The 23,884-nt window shown below is 49.8% G+C and overlaps 3 protein-coding genes and 1 pseudogene across 4 annotated transcripts; all 4 read left to right on the top strand.

Annotated features, from left to right (window-relative positions):
• Window positions 1–23: 23 nt before the first annotated feature.
• LOC117848405 (vacuolar sorting protein 3) lies at window positions 24–6,641 on the top strand. Of its 2 annotated transcripts, none has more exons than XR_004638881.2 (14): window positions 24–1,105; window positions 1,650–1,925; window positions 2,447–2,643; window positions 2,720–2,861; window positions 2,994–3,263; window positions 3,333–3,405; window positions 3,675–3,723; window positions 4,172–4,436; window positions 4,559–4,614; window positions 4,729–4,797; window positions 4,911–5,022; window positions 5,311–5,542; window positions 5,677–5,766; window positions 5,965–6,014. XR_004638881.2 is itself a non-coding variant. In XM_034729807.2 (14 exons), the coding sequence occupies exons 1-14, from the start codon at window positions 161–163 to the stop codon at window positions 6,323–6,325; spliced, it is 2,811 nt and encodes a 936-aa protein (XP_034585698.1). In that variant the 5' UTR covers window positions 39–160; the 3' UTR covers window positions 6,326–6,641. The 2 variants fall into 2 exon arrangements, 1 of the variants encoding a protein (XP_034585698.1); XM_034729807.2 differs by lacking the exon at window positions 5,311–5,542 and adding an exon at window positions 6,230–6,641 and having other exon boundaries at window positions 39–1,105; window positions 5,965–6,135.
• An 11,034-nt stretch (window positions 6,642–17,675) lies between these two features.
• Window positions 17,676–19,187, top strand: LOC117847790 (polygalacturonase inhibitor). Its single transcript, XM_034729077.2, has one exon. It carries the CDS (start codon window positions 17,768–17,770, stop codon window positions 18,806–18,808), a length of 1,041 nt encoding a protein of 346 aa, XP_034584968.1. The 5' UTR covers window positions 17,676–17,767; the 3' UTR covers window positions 18,809–19,187.
• A 130-nt stretch (window positions 19,188–19,317) lies between these two features.
• On the top strand, window positions 19,318–20,586 carry LOC117847789 (polygalacturonase inhibitor-like; annotated as a pseudogene).
• A 487-nt stretch (window positions 20,587–21,073) lies between these two features.
• LOC117850174 (polygalacturonase inhibitor) lies at window positions 21,074–23,532 on the top strand. Its single transcript, XM_034731981.2, has one exon. The coding sequence runs from the start codon at window positions 22,454–22,456 to the stop codon at window positions 23,450–23,452; it is 999 nt and encodes a 332-aa protein (XP_034587872.1). The 5' UTR covers window positions 21,074–22,453; the 3' UTR covers window positions 23,453–23,532.
• The last annotated feature ends 352 nt before the right edge of the window (window positions 23,533–23,884 follow it).

The raw sequence follows: 23,884 nt of genomic DNA, 5'->3' as shown, positions 1-23,884 counted from the left end.
CCTGTCAGCTATACAAGTCTGGACTCTTGGAGTCGTCTTCCTCCTTGGCCTTCGTCCTTCGACTCCAAGCAAGCAGCAGTTTTGACTGGCCAACCGACTAGTAAGCTACGTAGCAGCCATGGCGCGCCGCTTCCCCTAACCCTAACCCCAACCGATTCTAATGGGGTCCCAGCCGCCGGCCTCCCGCGCGGCCCTCGAGCCCCTCGCCACGCTCGACCCCGCTGCGCTCGCCGGCGTCCCTGCCTCCTCCCCCCTCACCGTCCGCGCTGCCGCCCTCTCCGCCCACCTGCTCTACCTGGGCACCGGCGGCGGCAAGCTCCTCCTCTTCTCCCTCCAGGATCCCTCCACTCCGGAGTTCCTCCGCCTCCTCCCCATCGGCGCCACCCTCCCCGTCTCCGCGATCCTCCCGCTCCCCTCCGTCGCCCGCCTCCTAGTCCTTGCCGACGGCCTCCTCCTCCTCGCCGACCCGCTCCTCTCCCGCCCCGTCCGCCGCCTCGGCTCCCTGCGCAACGTCGCCGCCGTCGCCGCCCGCCGCGGTTATTCCGCCGACCCGGTCTCCGCGTCATGTTCCATCGCTGTCTCCGTCGGCAAGAAGCTGCTCCGTGTGGACCTCACGCTGCAGGACGGCGACGAGCTGGATGTGCAGACGCGCGAGATCGCCGCCGTCGAGGGTGTCAAGACGCTCGCTTGGGTCGATGACTCCGTCTTCGTTGCAACCGCGACTGGGTACTCACTCTTCTCTAGCACCGCCGGCCAGGGTGTGGACATATTCACGCTCCCGGAGTCCTCCGGACACCCGAGGGTGAAGCCACTCTCCGGTGGTGACGAGGTGATGCTCCTGGTGGACAATGTTGGGGTGGTCGTCGACAGATTCGGCCAGCCAGTTGGAAGCAGCTTGGTGTTCAACACTACACCTGACTGTATAGCCGAGGTGTATCCCTATGTGATTGTTGCTGGGAACGCCAAGGTGGATGTGTACAGAAGGAGAAACGGGGTGCACCTAGAGACAATTCCTGTTGCCAGGACTGGTCAGGGTGTTTTGATTGTGGCTAGCGATGATGATGGGATCGGCACAGAGCTAGTTGTGATCGCTACAGCTTATAAGGTAACGTAGGTACGTTACTCATCCATTATTCATCTGTATCCCAATTCTCTTTTATTCGTTTGAACTTCTGTATCCAAATTCTAGTAGTGTTATGCGGTACCACAACTGATGAATACTAGTATAACTTTGCATTACAAGCATCCTAAGTAGATACATTCAACCAAGCACACCAGACTAGGTGTGGAGGAAAGGCGACCTATATGAATTTGGCATGGGTTGATAGCTAACAGGTGCATACAACTGTGGTTGGACTTTAGTTTTACAAGTACGGCAGCTTACCTTACAGTCATAGTGTTAGGGTATATATTAGCTATAAGTTGCATAAATGAGGCTGGCTTTTACCTGTCTTATACAATTTTAGTACCATATGTAGTTATCTAAGATTCTAGGAAAGGTTTATGGTAGTGGAAACTGAAAACGTTTCCTTCATGATTTGCAAAATGAATTTGTAAGTGTGCAAATTTCAAAAAGTTTAGTCCAGATCTAATTTATGCAGATTATATTCATGTACAGTACTGATGTAGGAATCAATTGGCTTATCCAGGTTTTTTGCTACCGTAAAGTATCTTCAGTGGAGCAGATTAAGGCATCCTTACGAAGGAAGAACTACAAGGAAGCTATTTCTCTGTTAGAAGAGTTTCAGTCAGATGGTGAAATCTCAAAAGATATGATCTCCTTTGTCCATGCACAACTTGGATTCTTGTTGCTTTTCGACTTGCGCTTTGAGGATGCTGTAAATCATTTCTTGCTCTCGGAGACTATGCAGCCATCAGAAATATTTCCATTCATCATGCCGGATCCTAACCGTTGGTCAGATCTGGTATGCTACACTGCCACTTGGTGGTTGGGATATTGCATATGAGATAACGGATTTAGTTCTGTTTCTAAACTAAATTGTGACATACATCATGAGTTGAGTTGCACAAGTGCTGCTTTATCAAGTTATCTAAGTCTTAACCTGTTTCTGTGCATGCTGAAAATTCAGATTTAATGCTTACATTGAGCTCTTAAAAATATCCAATAAATCTGAATCAACTAATAGTTTCTCTGTATGGACCAGCTTGACCAAATTTTAGCACAACAGTTATAGATAAGAACTTGTTGAGCCATAGTCAGCTAGACTATTTATGATTACTCAACTCTTCCTTTCAGTTTATGTTTAGTTTTCAATTTTTCCTTCAGGGTTCTACTACATTTAACATTAAAATTAACCCTATGTCCATACCTACTGATTATAAGTTAGGGGGAAACCAAACAATCTTCATTGATACCTAATACCTTCTACATTTAGCTATTTGTTTCTAATGGTAACCATTGACAATAATATTATGTATATGTTAGGTGCCGAGAAAGCGTTATTGGGGTTTGCATCCTCCCCCTAAGCCCCTCGAAGAAGTTATTGATGATGGACTGGTAACAGTTCAACAGGCATTGTTTCTGAAAAAGGCAGGTGTGGATACAGTTGTGGATGAAGATTTCCTTTCAAACCCACCAAGTAGAGCTGATCTTTTAGAACAAGCGATCAGAAATATTATCAGGTATGGTATATGGAGTTTATATTCATCATGAATCACTAGGAAGCCACATCTAACTGCAAAGATGCAATGAAACTAGGTACCTATGTGCATCGCGGATGAAGAATCTGTCTTCTCCGGAGATGGAAGGAGTTGATACTTTTCTGATGTATCTTTATAGAGCACTTGATCTTGTTGATGACATGGAGAAGCTTGCATCATCTCAGAATAGCTGTGTTGTGGTATGTACATGCTCTTTAATCATCTGCATCCAATGTGCTTTTGTGCGTTGAAGTATTGAAGTACACATCGTGGTCTCATCCTAATATCACATATGAGTGAACACTAAGAAGGCTGCATGCTGCGTTTTTCAGGATGAACTAGAATCCCTTTTGGATGACTCTGGACATTTGCGGACACTTGCTTTCTTATATGGCAGTAAAGGAATATGCCCCAAAGCTCTTGCTATATGGCGTATTTTGGCAAGAAATTATAGTTCTGGTTTGTGGAAGGATATGTCTGAAAATGGTTCTTGTGGAAGTTCGGTTGAAAAAAGATCTGGTGAGGAAATTGCCGCTATAGAAGCAGCCAAGATCCTCAAAACATCATCTGATGAGGACCTTGTTCTGGAACATCTTGGATGGGTATGCATTTCAGGCTAAGGACTTCTTTATCTTATATCGAGTGTTTGTTTACCGAATGTTTACTTTCAGGTGGCAGACATTGATCAAGAGCTGGCGATTGCAGTTTTAACATCAGAGATGAGGGAAAATCAACTCTCACCAGGTAATTGATTTATTCCAGATAAACCAATGTATCGGTATGCTTTTACTACATGGACAAACACAATTTGCAGTTCCTGAGCATGTGTTTCACAGAGTGGTGATAGGAACAGAGGGGTGAACTGTTTTAGAATAAATTGTTTCATGGTTATAGCTGATTGTATGACATTCAGGAATATGGTTTCTTTTAGTAATTGAGGGCTAGGGATCTTAAAATGGCTATTCTGTGTAATAAACTTCGTTATCATTTATTTGAATAATGTTATTTTGCAGAGAAGGTTGTCGCTGCTATTGATACAGAGAAGGTTGTAATCCATCAAAGGTATAGATGATTGTCCATGAACTTCTCAACAAGTTTATATCTCTTAATTCTACAATGCAAACATAATCTTTAAATTTCATATTATCTCCCCATGTATGTGAAGAAAATATGAGGGATAAAAGTAGTGGTAGCTTGTTAGTTTTATGTTTTTGCAACCTTCAGCAAAGAACCCTAGGTATGCAACATCCTTCTAACTTTTAGTCGCCAAGAGTTTACTGGACTAATTTTGGCCCATGCTCTTAATGACTTTCTGATACAATTATGCAATTAGTGTTATTCCTGTCGTGTTCTTTAAAGCTGTTTGTCTACCTCTTCTCCTTTCATCTCTTGTTCTCTTGCACCACCGTCATCATTTACCATTCATCAGCAGAGAATACTATGTAGTAATGATATTTTTCTTATACATCCCTTCTGTTATCAAGAAATCTGAATTGGCCAAATTATACAGATATTTGCAGTGGTTGATTGAGGATCAAGGTTGTGATGATCCTCACTATCACACATCATATGCTCTTTCGCTGGCCAAATCTGCGATTGAAGCAGTTCATATGGAATCTAAATATAGAGGGAAAGATGATAGAGAAATTGATTCTGATGCACAATTCATTTACTTGTTAAGAGAGAAGTTGCAGTTGTTTCTGCAAGCTTCAGACCTGTATGATCCAGAAGACGTGCTCGATGTGATAGCAGAATCTGAGCTATGGCTGGAAAAGGTGATGTTATTTGGATTTAGAGTTCCAAGTTTGCCCGGTTAAATATCTTTCCATTAAAGTCTCGTGCTTGCCTGATTGTGCTGTCATAATTAATAATACTGATAGACTTTTTCCTTTGTCAGGCCATATTGTATAGGAAGATGGGCCAAGAGAATATTGTACTTCAGATACTAGCATTGTAAGATCCTGTGCTGTTGGGTTATCTTTATTATATGCTCCTTTTCATATGTATTAGTTTGTTGTAGCCTATAAATTGCACCTTTGACTCTGTGCTGCTTGTTACATTATGAAGGAAACTGGAGGATAGTGAAGCTGCCGAACAGTATTGTGCAGAGATTGGTCGAGATGATGCCTATATTCAGTATGCTCCTTTTTCTCACATTAATATTTCCATATTGCCTTGCTTTTTCCCTAGTCTTTTAGCTTCACAATATGAAATAATCTCATGTTGCCTCCATCTTTTTTCGATCTCAGGCTTTTGGGTTTGTATTTGGATCCTCAAAATGGGAAAGAGCCTATGTTTACAGCAGCTGTACGACTTCTTCATAACCATGGGAAATCTTTGGATCCAATGCAAGTATTGGAGGTACTAGTTTATTATTTGCATCAATACTCGCAGATTCCTTGAGAATCTTTTTGCATGCATGCTAGTTTGCAAGAGGTTATTGTTCTGGCAGTATTCTAGGATGGTATCAGTCACGTGAGGAGAGGGCAGAATAAATATCTTAAAACTAGTTAGATCTGGAAAGGTGGTCTTCCGTGTTCTTGTTCTCGTGAAAAGTGAATGGTTAAAATAAAATAGGTCACAGATTGTTCCCTCTTCACAATAGGACTCATCCATCAATATCTGAACAATTTTATTTACCTGTTTTAGTGCCCAAGTCTTGCCGTCAGACATTCCTGTGTAATGACTATGATCCTTTAAACAGGGCTTGTAATTGTATAGGTAAATAAAATGACCTATAATCTCCTAGTACTGGTATTGTAAAAGAACATATGCAAAACTGATACCCATCCCTTTTTCTTGTATTGCTATCTTCCACACGAGCCTTGGAAATGTGAGAAGTCTCAAAAAGGTTACCGCAATGTTGATACCTAAGTACAAGGTACTCAACGCATCATTACATGTTGTAATTGCTGCAGTGCTGCCATCTGCATTCTTGCCCTTATGTGCCGTGATTATCCTGTTGTACGCTAGTTTCTTTGGAAAAAAAGAATCTGAACCATAATGTTGTGCCAGAGATTATCTCCCGATATGCCTCTTCAGCTGGCATCAGATACAATTTTGCGAATGCTGAGAGCCCGGGTGCACCATCATCGTCAAGGACAGGTGAACATAATTCTTTTCCTATTTTTAGGTGGATTTTTTATATTGCCCATTTGAGAAACCATCTGCTTTGACCATTTGAGAAACCATCTGCTTTGACTTTGGCCTATTTCAACTGACTTTCTTTCTGGTTATAAGCTTATGTCAGATATGTCTTACCAGTTTAATTTCTATGCTTTCCCCCTCCTTGGCGTATTTTAGATTGTTCACAATTTATCACGTGCGACAAACCTCGATGCACGGTTGACAAGATTGGAGGAGAGATCAAGGCATGTGCAGCTGACTGACGAGAGTATCTGCGATTCCTGTCGAGCTCGACTCGGCACCAAGCTATTTGTGATGTACCCAGATGACTCAGTTGTCTGCTACAGGGTATGTCTGTCTAGAAACTTGAGGTGTTGAGTTTGAAGATAGTCGCTCGTTTGCCATGGAGGTTTCAGCTTTCTGTGCAACTTTGATTTTGCAGTGCTACCGGAACCAGCAAGGTGATTCCTCCTCAGGGCATGGCCGTAGCTTGAGGAAAGATGTTATATTCAAACAGAGCTGGCTTGTCAGTAGGTAGATAGCGATGAATGAAGATTGCTGACTGGTGTGCGTCACTAGAGAATGAGGCTAGCATTCGGCGGCATTTGCTCACGTTGTTTTTCACATCTTGAAAGCCGAGGTCGGAACTTGGAAAAAGCACTCGCATTCCACACAGACCCTAAGAATGCAACATATGTTTGTCCATAGTGTTGTTTCTATTTTATTTTCTTCCGGAGGTTGAATGAATACGATAGAGGAGGTGTAGTCTGCTCTAGTGCTTGTACACTGTTTGATAGAGACATACTGCTGGTAAATGGAAATTGCTGTTGAGGAACTCAAAATCTAGTTCTGTATGATGATGTGTCACCCAGTTTCCAGTGCCGACCCCAGTAGGCCGGTAGTTTTATCTTCGGTAATGCTGCACAACAGAGGTCCGGAATCTAAAGAAAAATCGGCTTGATATATGTACCAATAGTTGCATCGATGTTACAACTATATTTTCACATGTTTTATGGTGAATGTTGCACGAAACATAATGTTTATGTTGCGGCGGGAATTTTCTATCCCAGAATCGAGCGCCGTAGTCATTTTTTACATATTTTTCAATGTTGTAATTATATATTTTTGATGTTTCAGATATTTTATTTTGATATTGTAATGGAGCGTCCGACGGGAAAATTTTGATCGGACGCTAGCTAGTAGTACCGTTTTATCCTATGTGCCATCACACAACCAAGAGAGAATAATGTCCAAAATGACCGCACCTACATTGTCACGCAACGAGAAACTTCTCCAAAACATATGACACCGTTCCAAACAAAAATAAAATAAAATTCAGAAAAAGGGGCCCCATGTAAATGGGCCCATTGTAACGGCCGTCGGCTCGGTTGGGCTGGCCGGCTGGTCTATTTTTTTAATGGGCTGTGCTGAAACTTTAGGGTATGCCAAAGGCATTCTTAGTAATTTTTAGGGCGTGTTTGGAACTGCTCCGCTCCAGTTTTTTCAGCTCCGCTTTCAAAGTATCTTACTAAATACACCCAGCTCCAACAATCCTAACTTCAAAAAAAAGGTAGATCTAGAGAGTAACTTCAAAATTTTTCTGGAGCACCTCAAAGGGTGCTCCGAAAACACAGGTTTCATACCTTCTCTTAGAGTTGGGTGGAAATTACCCACCAATACCACTGGTTACACATACCGGTTCGAGAGAACAATAGATCAACGCCCCCTCCTCCCCCTGACTGTTCATCGACGCCCCCCTCCCCTTCCCTCTCGCGACTGTTCTGTGTCGCCGCCACCTCTTCCCCTCCCTCCGGCGCCAAAAACCGGCGGCATGGACGTCGATGATGATGCTCAACCCCCTCCCCCCATCATGGCATACCGGTGAGTACTCCTCCAGCCAGATCGATTTTGATCCAAACTTATGCCGCCCAACTCCCGCGGCGGTGGATGCTCGAACGACGACGACGGCTACAAGGAGGACGAGATGCTGCACCAGCGCCTCATGCGCACGGGCCCGCGCGCTCGCGCGCTGACTCCTTCGATGTCGAGGCCTTCGATGTACCCAACGTGTACCGCCCACCGGGTGCGCGCTTCCTTCATTTCATCTGCTCACTTGAAATGATTTTTGGTGCGACGTACCATCGCCTTCTGGACCTGATAGGTTTGTTGTGGTAAGAGTATGACCATGAGTCCGTGAGGGTGCTTGCTTTGACATGATAGGTTTCTAATTGCTTTTGGTGTGTGCATTTCTGCAGGTAATTTTGGTCTGTGCATCGATGCATGTGTGTGAAGGTGTCAAATTAGCATCGATGCAGTACTTTGGACAAGTATGCAAGGACCATGTCAAATTAGCCTTATTCTGATCTGTCTTCGGTTTCATAAATGATGTATTTGATGTACAATTGGTACTTGTGACACACATTTCTTTAGATAGATGTCAAATTATTTAGTTCAATTTGCTTGTTAGTTCAACTGGACTTTTAGAGTGGAGTTACTCTATAGATTTTTCAAGTATGTCAATCTTCATGCAAAAAATTAGGCGAAGAACTTTAGCAAATGGGTATTGTAGCTCACATAAAAAACACCAACCCAACCAAGGGCAAGAAAGACTATTTCCACCAATTCTTACAATTTCTAGAGCTGGGGTTTACACCATTAGCCAAACAGGTTCATAGCTTCCTATTTTCCTAGAGTTGGTGGAGTAGAGCTAAAAAAAGTGGAGTTGGTGGAGTGGAGTTATTTTTTCTAGAGCGGAGCAATCCCAAACACGCCCATAATGGTTGAATGCATGTCCAGCACACACACATGACAAGATCTTAAAATGAAATACTGTATAACACAGCAGAACAAAACATATATACATAATCTGGATGATTAAGGAACAATGGAAACTACAAGGATGAGATAGGTGGTTAGGAAGCTTTCGTGTTTAGCCCCTGCGTGAGCAACAAGGCAGCGCGAGCTGCCGGTGGCTAGGAAGCGGCGCACGGACGTGGCGAACGCCTCGACCGTGGCGCGCGCCACATCCACGTTGGCGGCCTGCCTCCGTAGCGCGTCCGCGAGCGCCTCCTCGCCCACCACCGCAAACTCCTCCGTGCCGCGCCTAAGCCTACTGGCCATCCTCGCCATGCTGGTCTCCGTGCGCGCTGCCTCCTCCTCGACCAGGGCGGCCACAACCATTTCCTCGAGCGTCGGGACGTAGCCTTCCTCGATCGATGAGTCCGTGTCGCCAGCCACATACCCCAGGAAGCCCGGCATGTCAGGGTCGACGAGGTGCTCCACAATTGCTAGCCGCTGGAGCTCCTTCTCCCGTAGGTGCCGCGTGGCGGCGACCAACTCTTCCACGTGGGCGTGGCGCGCATCGGAGAATGCGGCCTACCGCCGCAGCACCTCGACGAACGCCTCCTCGCCCGGCCGTAGCAACAGCACCACCACGGCCCGCTGGATGTCGTTCGCTTCCTCCCCTATCGTGTCCGCCGCCCACCACGCCTTGGCCTCCACCCCCTCCGCCCAATCCCACGACTCGGGAGAGAGACGCTCGATGTCTTGTAGAGCCGCCGCCATGGACAGCAAGGCCCCAAAACCCTCCTCCAAGCCTCGTGTGACCTCAGCGGCGGCGCCGTCCTGCTGCACCAGCTCCCTCAGTAACGTCAGCTTTGCCTCGTCCAGCAAGTACGCCGCCACGTGGTCGCCATGGATGGGTATGGTTGACGTCTGGAACCGGCCGGAACACGATGATATGATCCGATTTCCGATCATCGCCCCTTGTATATACAGGCATATGTACGTGGATGGACTTACAGATATATACAGGACACATCCGAGTATTTTTTTTAACGACCGCACAAGATAGCGTGAGTTGCTATTGATAAAGCAGAAAAAAATACAAGACTATAACCCCAGGAGGTCATGGACAGGAAAAAGAAAAGAAAAGGAAAAAAAGCTCGACTCGCTCGGTTGGGTTGGTATATCAACGCGGGTAACCACTCAACTTGAAAAAACTGATAAAACTGTTTGGTTGGATTGGGACAACAACACGGTCGTACCACTGCACTCAAGACAGTGGCAGCAGAGCACACAACATCACTGGACTTACAGGAATGCAGAGCTGAAGCTCTTAACGCGACACCCCAAACCATCTCACGCTCATGTAGTCGCCGAACCTCCAAGCGTGACTTCGCGTTGACAGGGAACCGAGAAAACAGACCGTACCTCACCGAGAAGGGTACCGCCATGTGGGACCCTTCGCCGTAGTGCCGCTGCAAAACCACACTCCACCCGATAGAGTGATACCACCAGATCCGGACCTCTCGCATGTTGCCTCATAGTCGCCACCACGAAAACACAATGCACTAGGGCCTTGTCACATCCGTCGATGGACTCCACCTTGCTCTCGTCACCTCTGAGAGATACTGCGTGCGGGGGCCTTGCCACGTCCGCCACAGTACTCCATGTCTCGGATCCGTTTCTTTTGTCACTGTCCGAACAATGTTGCCCTGCTTCCCAAGGTCACCATCAATCCGCCAAGCCGCTGCCGTAGGTTGACTTCACCTTGTTGCTCAACCCGCGCACATACCCTCTGCTAACGTGCCAGTAAGCCAAAGAAGTCGCTTGCGCCATCTTCCGATGATGTACCGCACCGGAGTAGCCCAACAAAGCTGAGCAACCCACCACAGTCCGTTGCAAACCTAGTCGTCCCACGATATCATTGATGCAAGCGCCGTCCTCCAACGTAGTCCCACGCCGCACTCACAATTGCCAAGCAACGCCAGCCGCCGTGGTCCGCTGCAAGCAGCCAACCCGACAACCCTTGGCCAGCACCACAAGTACGGTCACCTCCACGTGAGCTCAGCAACCCCCGACAAGCTTGCCATCCTGCACCATGCCTCCTTGCCACGTCTCAAGCCCGTCACAGTGGCACCGCCACCACCGGCGGCAGTCTCCCATGACCATCGGCGTCACCAGCATTGCCAGTGTAACACCTAAAATTCCATCATGAAAATAATGTAAGCAACTCGGTCTAGTTTTTTGTGCTCTAAGGACTAAATAAATTACTTTAATTAAATTACGCTCTTTAAATAATTAAAGAGCACTTGAAATAATTTTAGAAGCAATAAGTACTTGGTAGAGTTTTTCTTTTCTCTTTTATTTTGGCTTTTGTTTGAATGCTTGCTTTTGAATTTCAAAAGAATTTGAATTGGATTTTGAAAACTTCAACTCTATTTAAATTCTCAAAACCCACCACCTCTCTTTTCTCTCCTTGGGCCGAAATCTCTTCTCTCTCTTTCAGCCCACAAGCATTTTTTTTCCTTTCCCCCTCCCAACCGAATGGGCCATTTCCACCAGCCGGCCCATTTTCTTTCCCCCCCTCTTTTCTCCCTGCGCTGGCCCAACTCTTCTTCTTTTTCCTCTTGGGCCGCCAGCTCCCTCTCTTTTCCTCCCCACCCGCCGGCCCAAGCTGGCCCAACCGGCCTGCTACCCCTTCATCTCCTACCTCCAGGCGCGTGGAGCACCAGAAACACCCGCACGGGTGCCGTGCGCCGCCCTGTGTGCCGCCGGCCGGGCCCCCCCTCGCCTCCCGGCGTCCCTCGGCCTCCCGAGCCCCTCCACGACCTCGCGACGTCTCCCCTCCCCCACTCCCGGCCTCAAATCGTCACCCCATCCTTTCCTCTCCCCGGAAACGGCCGCACAAGCTTGAAGGCCATTAATGGCCGGCCGACCTTCGATCTCTCCCGGGAGCCCCCTCCGCTCCTCCCCGGGGCCTATAAAGGTCGCCATCGACCTCGCCCGGAGTTTCCCTTTCCGTTTTGCTACTCACCCGCCACTCTCTCGCACCGCCGCGCCGCCGCCCAAGTCGCGCCGCCGCCCGTACTTTCGCCGGTGAAGTTTCTGTTCTTCTCCGGTGAGGGCCCTCTCCTTCCTTTCCCTCCCTCTCTTCCTCCTCTCCCCCACCGAGGCGCCGCCACCCGCGCGCCGGCGAGCTCGCCGCCGGCGAGGCCTCCGCCCAGGCCGGCGAGAGCCCCTCCCCGTTGGCCATGCCCCTGTGTGCTTGGTTGCCTGTTGGAGGAAGAAGATGGAGTTTTTGCAATCTAGTCCCTGAACTCTCTGTTATTCCTTTTACTTAATTTCTTGTGCCTTGTAAAGTTTCCAGAGAAGTCCCTGAAGTTCCTATATTCTTTTATTTTAACCCGAGCCATGTCATTTTGTAGATCTAACCCTATGTTTCTCTATTTTCGCATGTGCTGTTCAGTATATCTTTCTATAATTCCTTGCTAGCCCCTGAAGTATATAGTTAATTCTGTTTTAGCCCCTGAAACTTGTTTATCTCATATCTTCTTCGTTTTAAATCGGATTTCAGCGATTTTCGCGCTCACGCGATCGTCTTTGCATGAACGTTAGATTTAGGAGTTTGTTGTAAGCCTTTGCATATGTTTGTTTTACTGTTTTGATCATTCTTTGTTTGTTTGCCTTGTGTGATCGTGTAGACGACGTGACGTTCGCGGAGGAGCAAGTGCAAGAGCAGCCACCGTTCGAAGAAGAGTACTCCCAGTTTGCCGAGGAAGGCAAGTGGCCTTCTCCCCCTGCATGTTCTTTTTGTCCCAATAATATCATGATTAAACACTTTATTTATTTCTTGTATGTGCATAAATTTGACGGGAATGCCTATCAAGGACTTACCTAGTTTTAATCCTTATTCCTTGAAAACCTGTTTAATCATGTTGGGTAGACTTGCTACTCGCTTAAATTGAGTTGGTCATGTGTTAATCATGAAACATGTTAATCATGCTTTATTTATGTTGCTATACATGTTTAATTGCAAGAACACTTGTTTTAATCGGAACATGAAGAACCACCCAAGAAAACAGTACAACCACAACATCACATGGCTTTGATCTTAGCCGAATAATTAGGCATGTAGTTAGCTAGTGGCTTTACCGAAAGGGCAAGGAGGGGGAAGGTGTTGGGTGCACGATCCGGAGCAGTAGCCTTCGCTAAGGTGCTGTCTCATTAACGGGTTGTGGTCCGCATCGCTACTGAAACTCTAGCGGGCTACCAGTTATCTGCGTGTCTTTGTAAAGGCTTCGTAGTGGACCCCCCAGCCACTCACCAAAGGAAGTGTTTAAGGGCTTTGCAAACCCGGGCGACACGGGGGACCACGAGTTGTGCGTAAAGTGTACGACCTCTGCAGAGTGAAAACTGATATATCAGCCGTGCTCATGATTAAGAGCGGCTTGGACCCTCACATGATAATTGAACTTAAAGATGAGATTAATTTGTGTTACCTTTATTTTTGGGTTATGTTAATGTTATATGCTTAATTGGGTTGGTATAAACTTACATCTAGTAATTAGGTGCTGCTAATAAAAATTTGACCAGTTAAAACGCTAACCGCTTAAAGCCTTGAGCCATTCCTTGTGAGCCTTGCATGTTTCCCCCACCTGCTGAGTACCAACCATAAGTGTACTCACCCTTGCCCAAACGCTGTTCAAAAGCTTGTGACGACGGGGAGTTCTTCGACGACTTCGAGGAGTTCTAGGCAGGCGGTCCACCAGTCAAGCCTGTGGAGAAGCTGCGCTGTGTGTGCGTGCGTGTTAAGTTATCGGTGAATGATTAAAGACCTTCGTGTCTATCACGCTGAGTGTAATAAAGTTCCTACTGGTTTATGTACGTTTTTGAGCACTGTCTTTGATGTATTCAAAGATGACGTCAACATATGTGTGAGAACGGATCCTGGCACACATATGCGATGCATTCAATTTTATCCAGAAACCGGGTGTGACAGCCAGAAGCCAAGTTAGATCTCTTGAAATGATGCCTCCAAGAAGGGCACAACACCAATGACGCCATCGTCGCTTATCCAGAAACTGGACAGGGTTTTCACCCAGAGAACCCCGTGCAGTAGGGATAGAGCTTCAGCATGACGCCCCCAATAGGGAGAGCGACGCCCTAGGGTGCCGTCGCCATTGCTACCAGCAAGATTGCCGGTAGAGGCTTTCGCCCGGAGCATCCCATCCCAAGCGTTGCATGCACATGGCTTGGCACTACCAAGACCACAGCCACGAAAGCCCGCTCGAGGGCGCCGCTGCCGCCGTGCCCCTTCGCGCCGCGCCGTCATGCCTCCTCATCCGCTGCCACTGCACGCCCACTCCTTGCGCTCACCGCCCAGACGTGCCCCCGACTCAGATGCGCCGTGCTGTAGCACCCGCGTGCGGCCTGCACGCCGCAGCCGCCACCGGGACCGTGCGCAGCCCACGTCTTCCTTGCCATGCGCGCGGCCACTTCCGCATGGACTCCTCGGCACCGCACGGCCCCCTCGCCTCGCGACTGGCTGCCGATGCACAGCCGTCTCACCCCTTGTCGGGCCACCACCTCGCTTCCGGCCGCTAACCTGTGGCCACACAGCCCCGATGCCGCACCGACACGAACCTCCGCACATGCGCGCCCTAGACGCATGGCCACCGGATCTAGCCGAAGCAGGCCCCTGTTGACGCTCATTATTAACCTAGTTTTAGTGACATTTAACTAGTGTTTTTATACTTAATCTAATACTTAATCTACCACTTGACACCTGAAATAACCCATTATTACATATGTGTTGTATTTTGGAGCATATTGTATTTTGGCAGGAAATACGACATAATCAAGAGTGTTTGCATAAAGGGGTTAATGAATATTTGGACGTGGGTGGTCGAGGGATGGCAGCTCAAGGAAGGAGAGGATCAGGAGGGCTAGGAAGGGCCCAGGCCGATCGGCCTGGCCCATTCTGAGGCCCGGTCGACCTCCCATTTCTTCAGCGTGAAGCCTACGATGATCTCTAGGGTTTTTTCACCGATATTGACCTAGAGCCGCCGCCTATTGCAAACTATAAATACCCCCTCATGGACTTCAAGGAGGAGGGATTGGATAGAGAGAAGGAAACACCACGTAAACACCATCCACCGCCACCACAAGGAGGAAAAACAGAGAGAAGATCGGATCTACAAAAAGCCACACAAAACGGAGCACTAGAGGAGGGAGGAACCTCCCCGATCGGCTTGGAGGTGTCCAGGCCGATCGGCCTGGGGCTTTTCTACCCCTGTTCATTGTCATCTTCAATCCAGTTGGTCTATAGGGCGATCCTTACCCAGAATTCTATCAACATGTGTAAGATCATGGGGGTAAAGTCTCTGTTTGTCCTTGGGGTTGTATGGAGATCTTGATTTGTAATTGTTGAACCTGTTGTTTAATATCTGTCTGTTATCTATCATATCTTGATGATGCTCTTTCATAATGGCTGGCCAGTGTTACTTTGATTGCTTATTCGCTTACCTAGAACGATCATCAAGTGTGTTCTTATCGTTCAATATTTGATTACTCTCGTGTAGTGACAACGTGCGAGAGGGAAAGTGTAGGGTACGATTCACATCCACTCATGACAACACCTAGATTTAGTTCTTTCATGCATGGTGATTGCATCTGCAAGTGATTCTAAATCTCTATGATAAGCATTTTATCTATCTTGTTTACATCTATACTCTCTATCTGCTTTAATTTAGATCGCTATTTGTTTTGTTAGTTCAATCCTATCATATATAAAGAACCTTCGGTTATATAGATTAGTGCTTAGTTAAGCATGCAAATCCACTTGTTCCATGGATTGATAAACCTTGGGGGATTACTCCAAGGAAAGAGCTACAACTAAAACGTATGGTTCATAAATTGACTTGCTAGCTGCTACCAACAGCCCCCATTGCGCCTCCACGCATGGCCACCTTCGTGCACTACAGCCACAGCTGCCGCCATTGCCGCACCTCCGTGCCCTGCAGCCACCACCGCGCCTCACCACCGGTCGCCTGACCTGGCTAGCCTACGCAGCCCCCACCGCCGCTGACCAAGCCGGGCCCTGCCCACACGCATTCTGCCGCCCAACGCCACACACCAGCCACCAAGACCATAGATCCTCCTAGTGGGGTGACGGATCCGGCTACCGGAGCACCGCAGCTGCCCTAGCCTCGCTGGAGAAATCGTCGCGCCGCCCGGCCGTGCGAACACCCCCCCCCCCCCCCCCGCGCTGCCTGTGGGTGTTGTTCTTCCAACCTCCCACTCAAGCAACGGCGAGGAGGGGGCGGATGGCGGGAGTCCAGCGGTGGCGCGACTAGGAAGCCCCAGTGTCGCCTGCGGGAGAGCGACGCGGGGGAGGAGAGAATATTGTCCCACAGATCCGAGTATGAATATACATTCTCAACCCGTATCCGAGTCTGCCACAGATCAAAGTTTTTGTTCGTACGTTCAAGCGTCAACTGACCAGCAAGCCAAGTTTCAATCCATTGTTGTTTCCTGTTACTGCACACCACCTGTACTGGTGGTTCGAATCCGACTGATTTCCAAACTGACTATAAAGCCTCCATGCATATAATTACATTATTTAGCATAAAAAATTTTAAGAATAAAATGAAAATAGGACTCTGATCAAACCGATTCTTTTAACAAAATCCTAGGAAAATTCATCCCACCACATGAATCAGATTACCAAACCAGCTGCCTTGAGGGGTTTTTAGCAACCTTTCGTGCCAAGGATCCTATGTTTGCCAAGGCAAGATACTACTCCCTCCGTTCCAACCGTTTCAAGTTGTAAGTCGTTTTGGGTTTTCTAGATTTATAGTTTTTCTATACATCTAGAACGTATATCTAAATGTATAGCACAATCTATGAATTAAAAAAGTCAAAACGACCTATAATTTAGGATGGAGGGAGTCCTTCCATACAAGATACTAGTTGGTCGTAATCGTAACTTGAGGAGTTTTAGCATAGATAGTGAGATGAATGAGTAGGCTGGAAATGGCCCACTACATTGCAGTCCTGCTCGTGGTGTCGAACACATTTTCGTGGAAAATAGTCGGGGGTGTCGTGGTCGTGAAATAAAGTTGATAGATACACCGAAACCAGGGCAAGACTTTTCTGTTTAATTGGAAAGGTGATCTTACGTACGCAAGGTTTAGTTGCGAATCCTAAAAGTTAGGTTATTAACTACAATCTCATTTTGGAGCCTCCACATTAATCGTGATGAGACACGTAAAAAAAAATCTCAGAAATATCTTGCCATCAATACAGTAAACTTGATCTAATCATTATTGGTAATGATAGACATTCGACCTATTTTATTTTCCAAAAAGATACCTTAATCTGAAGTAATCTAATTCACCGATTTATGTCATATGTGTAATGTTTGGATATATCTTATTATACAGTGTATCTTTGGCATGCTGCTGCTCGCACAGTCTCGCGCGCGCTCCTGATGTCTGTCTTCGACGAGCAAGCACTTGTTCGCACTGTATGGATGCGTGTTCACTGAACTGGATTGGAGCCCTCCTGCTTCGTGAGTCGTGAGACCAGAAAGGCCATGGCTGCAATTGCCCGTCATGTCCATACATCAACGGAAAGGCCAAAAGCGAGGGGAGCATCAGGAGATGGAGCAGGCATGCGAGGATCCACTCATCGCCCGATCATGAAAGGGATCATATTGCGGTAGGCTAGATAATTTTATCGATGCATCATGTCATCAAGGATCGAGTAATAATGCTGTTCCATGTCATACAAGTTGGGTTAGGTTTACATTCTCTCCTAGCCCTAGCTGCTAGCATGAAATATCTGATGATTCATGAGCGATCAGGCGATGCATCAATCTAATAAGTGACCGTCGCTGGCATTGTATGCTCATCATGTCATCTCTCACACGATCGAGGCAGTGCAGTGCAATGCATACACGATCAATGTGCATGTCCGCATCCCTGTCCTCCACTGCCCTGCACTTTTGCAATGTTTAATCCCAGTGGCTAGTGCAGGTGCTCCCAACTTGCACTTTTGAAAGCCTATAAATATGCATGCATGGCATGGTCTCCATCGCAACCAAACAAGCAATTAATCACAACTTCACAAGTATCACTGCAGCTAGAGCTAGCTGATCAAGATTCAAGAGATCAAGGTGATCGATCGATCGATCATGGCCGCCGCCGCCGCATTCTCTCAGCAACCACACGGCCGCCTGCTAGTCCTGCTGCTCTTCTGCTGCCTCGTCGGCGCCGCCACCTCGGGCTCCACGATGCAATGCCACGACGAGGACCAGGCGGCGCTGCTGGCCATCAACGACGCGCTGGGCAGCCCCCAACACTTCACGTCGTGGACGCCCGACACCTTCTGCTGCGACTGGTACGACGTCGACTGCGACAACGCCACGGGCCGCGTCGCCGGCCTCACCGTCATCGGGGACGGCAACGTCACGGCCGCCATCCCGGACGCCATCGCCAACCTCACCAGCCTCCGCACCCTAGTCATGCGCCACCTCCAGGGCCTCACCGGCGTCATCCCGGAGTCGCTCGCCCAGCTCTCCGGCCTCTCCCAGCTCACCATCTCCTACACCGGCGTCTCCGGCCCCGTGCCGGCGTTCCTCTCCCAGCTCACCGAGCTCACGCTCCTCGACCTCTCCTTCAACGCCCTCACCGGCTCCATCCCGGCGTCGCTCGCCGACCTCCCCGCGCTCGCCAGCATCGACCTCAGCCGCAACCGACTCGAGGGCCCCGTCCCGGCGCTGCTCCTCAGCAAGTGCGCCGGCGAGGCCGAGCTTTGGCTCTCGCACAACAACCTCTCCGGCGCCATCCCCGCCGGCTTCGCGGCCGTCAACTTCACGCACCTCGACCTCTCGCGCAACTCCCTCTCCGGCGACGCCTCCCCCGTCCTCGGCCGGGGGAAGCCGCTGCAGCACCTTGACCTGTCCCGCAACGACTTCCGATTCAGCCTCACGGCCGTGGAGATGCCGGAGGGGCTCACCTACTTGGACCTCAGCCACAACGCCATCCGCGGCCGAGTCCCGGCGCAGGTCGCCGACCTCGCCGGCCTCCAGCTCTTCAACGTCAGCTACAACAAGCTCTGCGGCGTGCTGCCCACCGGCGGGGTCATGGCGAAGTTCGACGCCTACAGCTACCAGCACAACAAGTGCCTCTGCGGATCCCCGCTCCCGGCCTGCCACCGTCGTTACTTGCTCTGAATCTCGCATTCTGGAGCGATTCTAGCTCCACAACCCATGCATACATCCATGAGAGCGAGGAGGAAGGCTAATAGGCTCATTAAGCTAATAATTCCAAGTTCAACTCACACATGAGAAGAAGAGCGAAGTGAATTAAATTAAGATATGAATGGTATATATGCATGTTATGTAATCCTGAAATGAACAACATCAACTAGTATGGTTAGTTCTTCATCCCAACATCGAGAGCTAACTAAAGAAAAAACAACACGTACTGTATAGTAATGGCTGTGTGTTTTGGGTTTGTATTACCTAGCTAGAGACAGATTAAGCTCAATGCATAATGTACGCGTGTCTCTCCTTAATTTGAAGTGCCAATATATACACTGTTGCTTGACAATATATGTTTGCAATGCAATTGCATCAAACAAACGTGATATGAATGCTAGTACCATGGCATGAATTGAAGTGATGCATGGGTATATATACATGGAGGGGGCTTGGTTTGCACTTTGCAGTGATGCTGTATAATGTTTTTCTCCATTTTACACTGCAAAATATCAACGACAAGTGGACAGTGCGCTGCGCGCGCTGAGGTGGCCAGTGGCCTCGCCAGCCTAGTCATATACTGCAGCAATTCCAGCTGGAAGGTGCCCGTGCCGTGCATGTGCAGCAGCCCACCCGCCGCCGACATGACGACGACGGCGACGGCGATGCGCGCCTTCCTTGTCCTCCTCATCGCCGCTCCAGCCGCCGCTGCTACTCCGGCGACAGGCCGGCGCTCGGCGGCCCCGCCGACCACTTCGCGTCCTGGACGCCCGACACGCCCTGCTGCGACTGGTTCGGCGTCGAGTGCAACTCCTCCACCGGCCGCGTCATCGGCCTTGCCGTCTTCCAGGACGCCCAACGTCACGGGCGCCATCCCCGACGCCATCGCCGGCCTCACCCACCTCCAGGGGCTCATCTTGCAGAACCTCCCCGCCCTGTCGGGCCCCATCCCGCGCGCCATCGCCAAGCTCTCCGGCCTCTCGCAGCTCATCGTCGCCTACACCGCCGTCTCCGGGCCCGTGCCGTCGTTCCTGGGAGCGCTCACCAACCTCGTCGCCCTTGACCTCTCCTTCAACTCCCTCACTGGTGCCATCCCCGCGTCGCTCGCTGCCCTCCCCAACCTCTCCGGCATCAACCTCAGCGGCAACCGCCTCACCGGCGCCATCCCTCCGCTGCTCTTGAGCAAGGCCGCCGGCAAGGTCTACGACAACCTCTTGCTGTCGGACAACCACCTCTCCGGCACCATCCCCGCCGACTTCGCCGCCGTGAACTTCCAGCTCATCGACCTGTCGGGCAACGCCCTCACGGGCAACGCGTCGGGCCTGGTTGGCGGGGCAAACGACGTGCAGTGGCTGGACCTATCGCGCAACGCGTTGAGTTTCAACTTCTCCACCGTGGAGCTGCCGGAGCACCTCTACTTCATGACCATAAGCCACAACGACATCTACGGCGGTATCCCGGCGGAGGTGGCCAAGCTCACCAGCCTCAACTTCTTCAACGTGAGCTACAACCGGCTGTGCGGCCCGGTTCCCACCGGCGGCAACATGGCGTGGTTCGATGTCTACAACTACCAGCACAACGAGTGCTTGTGTGGACCTCCGCTTCCGACGCCGTGCACCTGATCCATCCATATATCATCGGCCGTTTTCAATCCTATAATCTTTTATTCTGAACAAGTGTGGAAGTAATCGAAGTTGTCATCAGCTCTATGATGCTACCGATGTATGCTAAGTGGCTTTTTGTCCACCATATATTTTTTAATCACAATGTACATGTGCACACACTCACCCGACCCTGCATGAATGTATGCACACAAACCTACTCCTACGAGCACATCTGAGATTGATCTAGTGCTGATACGTTCAACCTTAGCTTCTCTTGGAGGCTTTGCTGATATAAGGGGTAATGATCTAAAAAGTAACTTTAGTAATGACACATCTTCTAAAAAGTATTTTAGAAAAAAAATAGTCATAACATTAAATTAAAACACCAGTTATATTTTAGAAGAAATGTGTCTTTTTAAATTTTTTTTGAACCTATAGGGTGCATATTAAGATTCATGATCCTCTATTCTTCTTCCATAAGCTCATCGTCTTCTCGCATAAGTCACAGTCACAGTGTAGCTTGACATGTTTGACCACCTGTCTCTTTCTCGTGACAGTGCACACGCTACCAAACGCAACGGTGGCGACATTCTTGCCGGTGGACTCGCCAGTATATAAGCTAGCTGCAACTACAGCGACCCCGGCCGGAGTCTCGTGCTGTGCATGACACCATGTTTTTGCCTCCCTCTCCCATCTCCCCTATGCCCCAACCACCGTCGTCTCAATGCCTCCCTCAACCCCAACTCACCAGGCGAGGCGGCATAGCTTGCACCTCTCCTATCCGCTGCCGTTGCCCGTCTCATCCAGCAGCCTACAAGCCTTCCTCCGTCCCAAATCATGGCTGTGCCCCTGCTCCTCCACCATCGTCCGCCCAAAATCAACGTTGCCCCTCGCTCCTCCATCTTCTCTCATCCCGAATCGACGTGCGGATCCTCACCAGCATGGCGCGAGGCAGAGCAGGGTGCACTCTCGATGTGGGGAAAGGTGGGTGGCAGCGGCCGGCGCATGATCAGGGGTAAGGGCGAGCCGCGGGCATGGGCAAGCCCAAATGCAGAGCGCCCTCCTCTTCTCCCTTGGCTGCCTGCTATGCACCGCTCTCCTTCTTCCGATGGGCGCGCATCGAATCGAGCTCGCGAATCATCCAAATCGAGCACCAAATCGGGCTTCTTCGAGCAATCCACCGAATTGGGCACCTTCTTCACCAAATCAGCGGAAGAGGAAAAGGAGATGGCACTGAATCAAGCTTCTTCTTCGATGACTAGAAGCGGAGGCCGACAGGGGCAGTCGAGGAGGCAAGGTGGCGCTCCACGGCGGCTTCTTCCTTGCCTTCTCCTTCCCCTATGTTGCTGGTGGTCCTCGCCTGTGTGCTCCTCCTCAATGCGACGCATGTGCTCAGGGCTGTGTTCTCCAATGCGCGGCGGAGCTCATGGCCACCTCGGGAGGTGCCGTGCCGCCGGAGGTCAGGAAGGTGCGATAGGGGCGGCGGTAGGAGCGGGATGGCGCACGACAGGGCGCGGGTCGACTCGGGGCGGCAGCGGCGGCAGCCGGGGATGCGAAGGAGATGCCGCTGGAGGGGAGCGAGGCTGTCGGACGAGCGCGGAAACATCCGTGTGCAGGCAGTTCGGCTCTCCCGCGCGGAGAAGAGAATACAGCAATCCACGGTATATTTGCATATAGGAGAGAGAAATTTAGATCGTAGTTTAAAAAATTTAAGTCCATGCAAATCTTTTGGAGCTGTTTTTTTTTTTTGCTTTTGATAGTTCTTAGGTATAGCAGCCGACCGATAGGCAGTGGATCTGCCATTATCTATCTAGTCAAATGTAGCACGAGATGTTTGATCAGTCTCCTTCCCTTGACAGTGGCGCGCTGCCAAACCCTGCGGCGGCGGTCTTCTTGTCCGTGGACTCGCTAATCTGTTACTCTGTTGGCAGCTAGCTAGTACACAGTATATAGCTAGCTGCAGCTTCAGCGACCCCGGCCGCAGTCTTGTGCTGTAGTACATGTCATCAGCAAGATGAAGAGAGCGATGCGGATAATGCGCGCCATCCTTGTCCTCCTCATCGCCGCTTCACCCGCCGCCGCCTCGCCCAGACGGTGCCATCCCGGCGACATAGCCGCCCTGGCGGCCATCAGCGCGGCGTTCGGCAACTACTACTCGGCCTGGACGCAGCACGACTCCCAGTGCTGCGGCGGGGGCATCCATTGCGACCCTTTCACCGGCCGCGTCACCGGACTCTCCTTGTTCCAGGACGCAAACCTCACCGGCACTATCCCCGACGCCGTCGCCGGCCTCGTCCACCTCGAGAGCCTCATGTGGCACCACCTTCCGGCCATTTCCGGGCCCATCCCGCCGGCCATCGCCAAGCTCTCCAACCTCTCCATGCTGATCATCTCCTGGACCTCCGTCACCGGGCCCGTGCCGTCGTTCCTCGGCGCGCTCACCAAGCTCACCTTCCTTGACCTCTCCTTCAACTCGCTCACCGGCGTCATCCCCGCGTCGCTCGCCGCCCTCCCCAACCTCAACGGCATCAACCTCAGCCGCAACCGCCTCACCGGCGCCATCCCCCCGCTGCTCCTTAGCAAGTCTCCTGACCAGGCCTACCTAGTGCTGTCGCACAACAACCTCACCGGCAGCATCCCCGCCGAGTTCTCCACCTTGGGCTTCGCGCACGTCGACCTGTCGCGTAACGCCTTCACGGGCGACGCGTCAGCCCTCTTCGGCCGGGGAAAGGAACTGCAGATCCTTGACCTGTCGCGCAATACCTTCAGCTTCAACCTCTCCGGCGTGGAGCTGCCGGAGAAGATCACCTCGCTGGACTTGAGCCACAACGCCATCTACGGCGGCATCCCGGCGCAGGTGGCCAACCTGAGCAACCAGCTGTTCTTCAACGTGAGCTACAACCAGCTGTGCGGCGCCGTGCCCACCGGCGGCATCATGGCCAGGTTCGATGCCTACATCTACCAGCACAACAAGTGCTTGTGCGGAGCTCCGCTTGCTAATCTGTGCAAGTGAACAAGTGATTATCCATCCTTCAGCAGATTTCAATTGTAATCTTCATCAATTCCAAAGGAATAAATAATATGTTTATCAAATACTTGTCCATTAGTAATAAACAAAAGACCCGCGCGCCAAAAAAACTGGCGGTGTTCAGAATTTCAGTCAAAAACCGACAATTCTATCGAACACCTGTTATTTCTTTTGTGAGTGGACAATTTTGTAAGGAAATCTAATCTTTGTAACTCCTTACCTTCTCACCGCTGCTCTTGGTAGAATCACGTCTTCATGGCGGCCACGGGCGGCCGCCGCCGCCGCCAAATTTCTAGATATACTTTTCCTTTCAATTTAATTAAAGGGTTTTGCTACAGAACTCCAAAATAACTGTGAGCCGTCCATTTAGATAGATTTTAGATAGATTAAGAAGTTGGATTTTAATTTTCCAAGTAA

Source organism: Setaria viridis, chromosome 3, assembly GCF_005286985.2.
Source record: "Setaria viridis chromosome 3, Setaria_viridis_v4.0, whole genome shotgun sequence".
Taxonomy (NCBI): Eukaryota; Viridiplantae; Streptophyta; class Magnoliopsida; order Poales; family Poaceae; genus Setaria; species Setaria viridis.
The sequence above is the reverse complement of the archived record's forward strand: the minus strand, read 5'-3'. Positions and strand labels throughout refer to the sequence as shown.

Excerpts from the sequence above, each read along its gene's own strand:
- LOC117848405 (XM_034729807.2), top strand. The coding sequence starts at position 161 with ATGGGGTCCCAGCCGCCGGCCTCCCGCGCGGCCCTCGAGCCCCTCGCC. Across the intron at positions 1,106-1,649 it reads TGATCGCTACAGCTTATAAG|GTTTTTTGCTACCGTAAAGT; the intron begins GTAACGTAGGTA and ends TGGCTTATCCAG. Across the intron at positions 3,724-4,171 it reads AAGGTTGTAATCCATCAAAG|ATATTTGCAGTGGTTGATTG; the intron begins GTATAGATGATT and ends CAAATTATACAG.
- LOC117847790 (XM_034729077.2), top strand. The coding sequence starts at position 17,768 with ATGGCCGCCGCCGCCGCATTCTCTCAGCAACCACACGGCCGCCTGCTA.
- LOC117850174 (XM_034731981.2), top strand. The coding sequence starts at position 22,454 with ATGAAGAGAGCGATGCGGATAATGCGCGCCATCCTTGTCCTCCTCATC.